At 42.5% G+C, this 11,203-nt stretch overlaps 1 protein-coding gene across 2 annotated transcripts; it reads left to right on the top strand.

The window, feature by feature from the left end:
- Window positions 1-958: 958 nt before the first annotated feature.
- On the top strand, window positions 959-10,588 carry mcrip1 (MAPK regulated corepressor interacting protein 1). 2 transcript variants are annotated; one of them, XM_028818944.2, is made up of 5 exons: window positions 959-1,142; window positions 3,260-3,339; window positions 6,634-6,752; window positions 7,344-7,448; window positions 9,864-10,588. In XM_028818944.2, the coding sequence occupies exons 2-5, from the start codon at window positions 3,332-3,334 to the stop codon at window positions 9,926-9,928; spliced, it is 297 nt and encodes a 98-aa protein (XP_028674777.1). In that variant the 5' UTR covers window positions 959-1,142; window positions 3,260-3,331; the 3' UTR covers window positions 9,929-10,588. The 2 variants fall into 2 exon arrangements, with proteins under 2 accessions (XP_028674777.1, XP_028674779.1); XM_028818946.2 differs by having other exon boundaries at window positions 1,001-1,021.
- Window positions 10,589-11,203: the final 615 nt, after the last annotated feature.

The following is an 11,203-nucleotide window of genomic DNA, read 5'->3' as shown; positions in this document are numbered from 1 at the left end:
GAAGAGTGGGTCATCAATCACCACCCCAAGGTGGCATACAGACTTGGTGGGTGTTAGCGATAATGAGCTGAGCTGAACAGAGATGGGTGAGATAGGATAACCAGAAGGTTAGCCTTCATCAGGTTGAGGTGGAGATAGTGCACCTTTCATGTGTGTTTCCACATCAGGGAGCCATGCAGAGAGTCCAGCTGAAAACAAGTGGTCCTCTGGAGGAGGAACCGCAGGTACAGCTGGGTATCATCTCTAGGACCTAGTGAGAAGATGTATAGAGAAGATGTATGCGCCGCCGTTCTTGTCTGGTGCACCATTGACATCTGTCCACAACAGAAGACAAGGTAGGATCTGCCCAAGTGGTAGGACTCAAATCACAGTTTAAGATCTAGGGTACTTGTCTCACTTACATCTCAACGATTTTTCGAGTTATCCATGAACTTTAAGTGGATATGCCAGGAACAACAACAACATTTATTTATATAGCACATTTTCATACAAAAATGTAGCTCAAAGTGCTTTACATAATGAAGAAAAGAAAAATAAAAAACAAAGTAAGAAATTAAAATAAGACATTAACATAGAATAAGAGTAAGGTCCGATGGCCAGGGAGGAAAGAAAAAAAAAAAACTCCAGACGGCTGGAGAAAAAAAATAAAATCTGCAGGGGTTCCAGACCATGAGATCGCCCAGTCCCCTCTGGACCCCCTAGGAAGACCTCATTCACTTGGGAAGAAGGTGCCATCTTTATACAAGGGTCGGAGCAGTAACCGCAGTTCCACTGTGCCACCCACTCTAGTTATAAGTGGGGTAACCATAAAAATGTGACATTATATTTTGCGCTGTAAGAAGATGGATGGAGGGGCCCAAAAACGAATCTGCAACTTTCCGTTTTCTACATGTGTTATTGGCGACTCTTGTGCGCCCTCTTGCGGCGGTCGCCTGTTATCGCCGCGCGGCCGTCTGCTATCAATCGGCTAACTTTATCAGCAGAGCGACAGCAGACGGCAAAAAAAGGCCGACGATATCGGGTTTGTATTTCTTTCTCCTTCCCGGAAAGGGCTGGCAGGCAAACGTCACGGCCAGCGGCAGAGAAGGAGGAGGAGGAGGAGGCCTTCGTTTGTGTTGGAAACAAGGCAAAGAAGACAACGGGTTAGTTAAAAGAAAATGAACAATAGACAAGGATGCGGCGCGGGGAGCGGGACGAGCCGACGTCTGCCAGCTGGCTGGGGCGCATCACGAGCCGCAGTGCGAGTTAATCGAGAGCCGTGGCTGCTGAGATTATCACGGGGAGGGGGAGTGGTACATCACCGAAAGGGTTTTCGGGGGGTCTGGCATCCTTTACATCGCCGCAACTTTTATCCGGTATGCACAGGGGGGCGGGGCGGCACAGGCCGGGCCGGACCGTGGAGTTGTGTCACGTTCGCTCCTGTTCCTTTATTGACACCCGTGCGGCGCGTTCACTTTCGGCCACGTCGAAGCCCCTGCGCTTGGAGCGTTCGATACAAAGTCGTCAGAGGAAACAAAATGAGCAGGGAGAAGACGGGTGCCGAGCTGTACAGAAGGATAAGGATGTTAAAGGAGTGTCAGAAATCAGTTCAGTGAGATGAAGGAGATCGCGTAAAATCGACACCTTAACAGGAGATGCCGATACCCTGCACGGCTACCGGCGACGGCCACTCTGTAAGTGGGGGGCCCAAAGTGTGTATTGGATCTGGACGCAGGCCTGCGTTTGTACTATGCATATATCGGTAATTCACGTAGATTCGAACCTTCATGCTTTAGTATTGGAGACGATTGGTGTTTTATATAGCGCCTTTCGTTGTGGACACTCCAGCACACTTTCAAAACAAAACTGACCAGTTCTGCAAAAGAGGGGATAATTCATTCTGTGCTCAAATAATTTGAATGTTATCCTTCCACTATTGCTAACATGTCAATGTTAGAGATGTTCAGAGCTTCCTCATCCATGTACTTAATAACTGTGTCCATTACTGGGAATAGAGAGTGATGTAATGATCCGGGGAATGCCAGAGATGAAGGATTGGAATTAGCCGATTTTAAACCAATTCTCCTTCTTGGGGTTATTAGCTGGCTGTTAGTTCATCAGTGTAACGACCCCAGGGGTGTGACAGAGGGAGGAATGGAGTTAGCCTCTTTAAACCAGTCCTCCGTCTCCAAGTCATTAACTGGTTCTTATTCCACCGCTGTCACCAGTGTGACAACCTTAGGGGTGTGAGAGGCGTTGATAATGGAATTGGCCTTTTTAAACCAGTCCTTCGTCTTTGGATAGTCAGTCAGTTTTTAGTCCACTTCTGCCACCATTGTAAAAACTGGCCCCCAACTCCATGTTGGGTTTGTGAGAGACACAGGAATGGAATTGGCCCCGACTGCAGCTGAACTAGCTATGTCTGGAAGACCTTCATACAGTCCTGGCGCAGTAAGGCTCACAATACTTTGGATATATAAAACTGTGCTGCAAAGTCGCCACCGACACAAGTAATTTGTCATCCCCTGTGATGAGCAGTCGTGCAATCTGACATCCTCGTGGGATGAGATTGGCAACATGTAGTCGTTAAGTCTGACATGCCTTCTGGTAGTGTGACAAGGGCTATGGGTTAATTTGTAAATCGTAATTGCAGTGAATGTGGCCATGTGTGCACCGTGTGATAGGCCTGTGTCCTGTCCTGTCCTGTCCTGATTCCTGCCTTTGCCAATTTAAACCTAATTCTCACCTGCGTTTTCCAATTCAGGATTACGGGGAGGTTGGACGCTTTACCAGCAGCACAAGGTGGGAACCAGCAATGAATGGCATGCCAGTCCATAAAAGATGTGTGGTTTATTATTAATTGTTAGAATGAAATTTCACCTGTGTTTAGATCTGGGCACCATGAAGCTGTCTGTGTTAATGCGGGAAACGGGCGGCCATTAACAATAAACAGAAGCAACCACATGGTGCCTCTAAGGCACAGGAAGCTTTGTTGTTCTTTACTCCCAAAAACGCCACTGCACTCTGGACGTGTCACCCGGACAGCAGAAGGGGACGATTGGATGGCTAGCTGACTTCGGTCCACCAGCTTTGTGCTTTCCACACAATGTACGCACCCCATTTTGTATTTCTATGTTAGCAGGAAACCTTTGTGCTGCATTGCATTAGGCAGGCTGTGCAGTGTCGTAAGCTAAATGGGTCAGGCGCAATAAAAAAATAAATAAAAGATTGAGTTTGATTTTAACGATTTTTGTCGTCTTTTTAATCTTTTTTTTCCTAGAGTCTCCACAATATCTTGGATTTGCCAAAAATAAAAGTGGATTAAAGCCAAGGAAAGGCAAAAGCAAAGGAAATGACAAGGTGAGCATTCTGCTTTCTCTGTTGTTGTATTGGAACAGTTGTCTCAAGGAAAGAAAAAGGGTATTGACAATTGAGCATTAGTAGGTGAGGGGTACAGGCCACACTTCCCAGAAGCCTTAAAGCTGATTTATGCTTCTGCTTCAATCCTCCACTGTAGCTAAGTGCATAGGCTATGCCGTTGAAAGCAGTTTATACCCCACAGTCACGCGTCTGAATGCTAGTTGGTTGTGATGGCAGCACACAAGAAAAGCGAATGATCCATTAAAATGCAGGCACTTTTTGCCTTCCAGAATCCCCTCTGCTCTTGCCACACATTTTCAACTGTAGCCAAACGTATTTGTCACTCACATTTTTCCACTTTTTCACACATTCGCCATCTTCCAAACTAGAATATGAACAGAAATGCATGTCAGGAAATACGTAATTACCAGACTGGGGAAGCAGAGGCTTAGGGGTCTGTTTAGCGTTCACATGGACATGATGCATAGTCGTTTTTGAAGTGGGGCAAGTCAAGCTATGCTATAAATACACCATAGATTTTGCCCTCCAGGATCACCAGCCCTCTTGCTCCATATTGTCATACATCGCTTTTTTTTTTTTTTTTCTCCATACATTCGGCGACTTTTAAACTGGAAGATGAACAGAAACGAGTTTTAGGGAGTACGCAGTTACAAAACGTGCCAATCAGAGTCGTGGGGTTCACATCACTGGGATGCGTAGGCTCATTTTTCGAGGAGGTGTGCGTCAAGCTATGCCATAGATATGCTTCAGGCAATGTGGCCTACGGCGTAGGATTGATGTAGAAGTGTAAATCAGCCTTACGGTACAAATCCTTTGAGGAATCACCTAGGAGGCGTCCGTAACATACCTGTTCGTTCACTAGGTTTTGAATCTTCAGCAAACGCTGTTGAAGACTGGAGACACCAGGCTCTTTCTGAAAACGGTAAATAAAACAGATTTAGTGACGTCATACTGCTAAAGCAGCACACATTTTGATACCCGTTCAAAATATTAAAAAGATTTTTTTTTTTAATATGCTAAGCATCCCATGTAATTTGTAGTGATGGTCAAGAACAATATTTTTTTTTATCTCATCTTGTTATGCACAATGCAGAGAAAAAAACATATTATACTTACTCCATGCTCGCTTCGCTTGCCAACCCCTCTTGCCTGCACTACGCGCCAGCCACTTCGCATCTCTGCTGCTCGTGTTGTGAAGAGAGGGGCTGAACGCACCCCAAGGAGACACAGTCGCTCCTCCGAAACCTCCTCTTAAACGGTGATACAATGCAGTTTTTATTTTTATTTTTTTTACCTCCTCTTTGCTCGATTAGCTGCTGGCTTGCTGCTGCTGCCGTGCCGCGTGATCTGCATCTCACAAGGCACTTTGAACATTTAAAAGCCTGCACAGCAGCTGTCTTTGTCATCTACTCTTTGTCTTTTATTTCCGGCCCTGGACATATACATATATATATATATATATATATATATATATATATATATATATATATATATGAGATAGTAGATAATAGAACCCAGTGGTGGCCAATACTATACTGTATAATGGCAATTGATGTGAAAAATGTCCATGGGGAAAAAGATTCATGTTACTTGTGTCACATAATCCACATAATGTCTGTTATCCAGTTGCCTGCTCACAATGTGCAAAACATATGCTTTTTTGCTAAAGTATTGTTAAATAGCACATCATAAATGGGGAAACTAAAGGCTCACGGGAGTCAATTTTTGATCCAGAACAGATATTGAGTCAGATTATTTCAGCCAGGAGTTAGTATAATGCAATCACCTGAACATTTGCCTCTGTAAATTTATTTTGTGGCGGCTCCTGCCCATAGCTGCTGAAAGCGTGTGTATGTATTGCTTAGGCTAACGGTGCCTAAGGGACAAATGGACTTGTGCAGACTATAAAATCCTTAATAGTAACATGGTTAAAGGTTTACATGGCCACATGATCGGGGTGTTCACAGAGAAATTTCTTTCTCTTGACCGGGTTTTTCTATCCGGAATAAGGCTTTATTACATGGCATTTTAGAAAGCAGGTTTCTGTGAATAACTGGGTTATGGAGTATGGCTGTCATCAGCTGCTGCTGTTTTCCCTTGGCTGACCCATTCAAGGTCTGTTGCTCACTACATCAGTGGTTTCTTTCTTTTTCAGAACATTCCAGATTGTTGTATTAGTCATGCCCGATGTGCAGTTCTCTCTGATCGAGTTTCCCTCTTTTCTCAGCTTCAAAATGGCTTGCTTGTCTCCCTTAGACAGCTGTCTGGTCGTCATGTTGATTTTTTTTTCATTTTAACAACAAATGCGGTCTTCACAGGTGAAACACAAAGCTAAAACAAAGAGTTCACATTCAGAGCTGTTAATTGTTTAAACAATCAATCAGTCTAACTTGACACACCTGGGAAACAAGAAACACCTGCCAGTCACAGGCCTGCTTAAAAATGGTGTGGTCTGCCGTGGCCTGTGCCGTTTAACACATCAAAATCTGTAAAAAAAAGTTGAATTGGAGACGAGAGTTCCAAAGTTCATCTTTTGATCTCCAACCCAAATATCCGGGGTTGAATGAATGGGCCATACCATTCCAATATTTTTGTAGGGGACTACATCTCATAATCTGTAAACTCTGTGTGGAAACCTTTAGAGAGTTGCTGAAGCCTGATGTGGCGGAAATGCCGTATGAGCACCCGGAATTAGTTCCGGCAGCACTTCCGGTTGTGGCGGAAGTGCTGTATTCCAGGGCTCTTTAATCCTCCGGGCGCCCCTTGGCGGTGGCCACGGGCCCAAACAGGGATGAGCTTCCCAGCTCTGTTCCCGTGGACCCTGTGCAGACCAGGGCAGCTGCCCTCTCGTGGCCCAGGGGAGGTATTGTCTCTCTCTTGGTCCTTCCAGGCGTCCCGACTGGGTAGGGTCCCTAGCCATCTGCCACACCATTCTAAAGTGTTTTTGAACAACGTGAAAGCTGTTGTCCATACCTTTATTCTGTATACACTGAATTCTAGCCACGTGATTAGCTGGAGGAGCAGGCTATTTGCATTAACAAATTAAAGAAGTGGCCGTTAATTGTGTGTCAGTACTTTTTTATTACTACTATTTTAATTCTTTGACATTTTTTTTTTGTAAAAGCACATGGTCAATGTATGGAGGTTTTCCCAAGTATTGTCCTTTTGCTTTTTTGTTTTAAATAAATGGGGCTCACATAGCCTAGAAAAGAACTTCTAACAACCTTTGGGTGTGTTGTTATGCTGCTGTTTTATTTTTTATTTGTCTTTTAGCTCACCTGCCTCTAGAGTAGTTTATAATGGCAAGAGGAACCCAAGTCCCAGATCACCTACTAACACTGGAGAACTGTTTACTCCGGCACATGAAGAAAACGTTAGATTCATATATGAAGGTAAACATTTCATGATTCACACAGGAAGTGGGCACAGCTTGTTTTTTTTCCCTCCCAAAGTATTTTCTGAATTGGCATATCCACAATCATTAAAAAAAACCAAACATCATTCAGGCACAGCAGTAATGAGTTATCACTGTGATACTGGCAGCGGTTTTTCACTTGGAGAGCTCTGTAGTGCTGCCAGATTTACTAAGGCGCATTTTAATTAATGATGAGGAATACCACGGCCAGGTGTTTGTGTGCCCATGAAAACTGCAGAAGTTCTAAGCATTCATGGGGCATTCATCATTTCTTTTATATTTACATACTTGTTTTGGTGCTTTCATGTAATCGATCCCGTCTTCTTGATCTGAACTGGTTCTAAATATAAATAAGAAAGTGCTCTTCCTCCTCCATGTGAAAGACTTGCTTCTTTGGTTAATTGGCATTTCTAAATTGGCACCATCTGGATGTGGTGCCCTGTGCAGCAGCAATTTCTGCCTTGTGCCTGATGCTCCCAGGATGGGCTTGGTACTTCGCTGAACAGGCCTAAGAAAGGACTGTTGTATAAGAAAATGCTAAGATCATTTTAATTGTTTTTTTTAACAGCATGGCAATGTGTCATGAGAGATCTTGGATCTTCCCAGGGTGGAGAACGAAGTGAAAGAGGGCCACAACAGTATGTTGAGAAGACTCCAAATCCTATTCTTAATAGTAAGTATGAAAACAAACTGCAGTGTGTGGATGAAGAATAACCTCATCCTCCTTGTCCGACACCACAATACCAAAGCTTTACTGACATCATGAGGACCTGTTAGAAACTTCAAAGATTTTAACCGCAGAGTTTTAAAACATCCTCAATATTCACAGACAGAGAGAAGAATGACAAATTGTGTCTGTCCTTTTCACTCTTGGGGGGGAAAAAATGTAACGACGTAGAATAACTTCAGATTTCTGTTAAACCTGCATATCCATATTCATGGTTTTTTTTGTGAGCAGAATGTTCTTGTATTCAAAGGAAAAAGATAATGGAATAGGAAGTGTACCCGATGGGATACAAATCAAAAAGCATTTATAGAAGTCTTCCCACATGGCAAACACAGGGTGTGAACAAAGCTGGTAGCACATTACATGACTTCCAGTGTGAGATGCACTAGAAAATGCATACAGACATAAAAAATTCACTTGCAGGTGAACCAAATATTTTTTATGACGTTTTAATGCAAAAAGTGAGTTGTGGAAACCAACATTTTGTAAATGTTCAGGCAAAACAAGCTTATTCAGTTTGTTTGGGTTGAAATAAGCTATGAGAAATAAACGTTAGAAAATGTGAGTAGCTCTCGGCCATTTTCATTTTGTAAAAGTAGCTCTCTGGGGGTTGGAGACCCCTGGTATAGACAGTTGTGTGTAAAAATCCCTGGAGATGTGCAGTTACAAAAACACTCAAACCAGTCTGTCTGGACCAACAGTGATGCCCCGGTCAAAATGACATGAGAGTCCCTCTTGTTTGTCATTTGATTTGACCATCGTCATGATTTTATGCATTGTGCTGCTGCCACTTTTGCACGGATAAGCAGGCGTCCAGATGTTAGAACATTAGAACACTCTAGATGAGAACAGGCCATTCAGCCCAACAAAGCTCGCCAGTCCTATCCACTTATTTGTTCCAAAAAAAATCAAGTTGAGTTTTGAAAACCCTAAGGTCTTACTGTCCACCACACTACTTGGTCACTTATTCCAAGTGTCTGTCGTTCTTTGTGTAAAGAAAAACTTCCTAATGTTTGTGCGAAATTTACCCTTAACAAGTTTCCAACTGTGTCCGCATGTTCTTGATGAACTCATCTATCTATATATATATATATATATATATATATATATATATATATATATATATATATATATATATAAAATCCCTATGTGCGTCCAGGTGTCCGTGTGTGTGTGTCTTCTGATGAAGTGCGCATGCGCGGGGCACGGTGCGATGCGCGATACTACTGCCAGAGAAAGTTGGAGGCGTTTTACGGAAATACAAACCAGTATTACTGCGAGAGGAAATTAAAGGTACACAATACAGTGACGCATATTACAGCCACATACAAGCCAGTATTACTGTCAGAGGAGATTAAAGGCATATTACCGACGCGCACGCCTGTATTACCGCCAGAGAAAATTAAAGGTATATTACGGACGTACAAGCCAGCGGACATACAAGACCCTATCCTTCAATAAAGGCGCGCACAAAAAGGCGAGCCATTATTTGCCGTGCTCAATTGAGGTCGCCTTTTTGTGCGTGCCCTTATTGAATAGAGCCGTACAAGACAGTATTACTGTCACAGAAAATTAAAGACACACAATACACGGCGGCAGCCCACGAAGAACGGTCAGCTCAGCAAGTAAACATCAACAAAAGAAAGGCTGAAAGAAAGAAAAATACGACCAACAAAAAGAATGAGGTCAAAGTCCCTTGCCATTTAATATAGACTGTTCCTACTAATGTTTATGCACTACTGTTCTAGCGCCCGTTATTGTAACAGGCTAAATGACTAGTTTTAAAATAACAGTCTCGATCCACTGGACACATTCCCTTCATTATTTTAAACAGCTCAGTCATGTCTCCTCTTAATCATCTTTTCCTTAAACTGTAAAGGCTCAGCTCTTTTAAGCTTTCCTCATAACTCAACCCCTGTAGCCCTGAATCAGCCTGGTTACTCCTCTCTGGACCTTTTCTAGTGTTGCTATGTACTTTCTGTAGCCTGGAGACCAAAACTGCACACAGGACTCCAGATGAAGCCTCACCAGTGTGTTATAAAGCTTGAGCAGAACCTCCTGTGACTTGTACTCCACACATCAAGGAGTTATATAACCTGATGTTCACACATCAAGGAGTTATATAACCTGATGTTCTGTTAGCCTTCTTAATGACTTCTCAACACTGTCTGGAATTCGATACCTTAGAGTCCACTATGACTCCTAAAGCCTTCTCATGAGGTGGACTCTCGATTTTCCGGCCGCCCATTGTGTATTCAAGTGTTTCTAATAGTTTGCTCAGTGAATGTACATGAAGTTTGTCACATTCTTCTTAACGAAGCAGCTAACTGACACCGTTTGTTTCTTTTGTTTCCCTCTTAGCTTTTACGCCCGTTGACTTGAATGATATAAAGAGGCGGAACACGCAGGAATCTAAGAAGTCTTAGGGGGCAGACTCTTCAAGGGATCCCGAGGTTCACTATCTTCCTTTGGCTTTCCTCAGAAGCTCTTTTTTCCTTTTTTTTTTTTATTTTTATTTTTCTCTCAATGACCTTCTTCATCAGTTAGTCCAAGCCAGGAATATGAATGAATCTGACCCCTCAAACTCCCCTGCAACCCTGAAGCTGTCTTGTTGAAGAACTTTGAATCCTGACAGTGAGTTGAGTTTTAACAACAGCCAGGATATTATGTGGGTTTTAACCGATTTTTCTTGGCTTCTTATTTTCTGAAAGTCTCCGCCCCCCCAAAAATAAAGCTACTTTGAGAGTGCAGGCATCCTCACGTCAGCCCCCTCTGCTTTAAGATGCAGTGGTCCACTCTTCGCTGTTCTCAGAGATTTTTTTGTTTTCTCTCTCAAATACTTCCTAATTCTGTAGGTTGTGCAGATTTATCCGTAAAGAAGTGCTCCTTGGAAAAGGAAAGACAAGTAGGATGACCAAACTGAAAAACATTTACGTTGGTGTGTGTGTGTCTACATTCATAAAATGTATTTTATAATAATGGGGGACACATGCTGATCTATACATTTGAATACTTTCTAAGTGCATTCAGTCTCATCGATTTAGAGTAGTTTACCTACTTGGCTGTTGAGCTTTATTTATTTTTTTTTTTTTTTTAATTAAAATACGTGGATCACACAGAAATGCGGATGAGTTGGCATCCGTCGTCATCCTCCGTAACAAGGAGAGCAGCACACGAGGGACTGAGCATTTTAAAATGTAGTAACTCATCGATATGGAACCTGTGTTTCGTTCCTTTTTTTGTTTTTAAGTCCTTGCTTTGTCAAAACGAAATATTTGAGGAAGCAGAAATCATCTGTTTTGAGTTGCTCTTTTTTTTTTTTTTTTTACTGGAAGCAATGACATTAATATTGAATTAGTATTTTTTTTGTATAAGTTCATCATAGGTGTATATGGATGTATAAATATGTATATACATGTACATATGTTAACATATTATGTGTACATACATAAACAAAATACAGGCATAATTAAATGTCTCGCCTTTAAGTTGCATTCCTGATCTTCCGGGCAGAAAAAGAATTGACACGGTGGTAACATTATTAGCGAGAAGGTGGGAGTTCAGCGCAATTGTGATTGCCAAACTTTGGGGGGGAAATGTACCGAGTTCAATGGGGAAGGACCAATCTAACTGGCTGTAAATGTGGATTATAATGGTGCATTGGAGTCCCAACTGGCTGTAAATGTGGATTATAATGGTGC

Source organism: Erpetoichthys calabaricus, chromosome 14 (assembly GCF_900747795.2).
Source record: "Erpetoichthys calabaricus chromosome 14, fErpCal1.3, whole genome shotgun sequence".
NCBI lineage: Eukaryota > Metazoa > Chordata > Cladistia > Polypteriformes > Polypteridae > Erpetoichthys > Erpetoichthys calabaricus.
The sequence above is the reverse complement of the archived record's forward strand: the minus strand, read 5'-3'. Positions and strand labels throughout refer to the sequence as shown.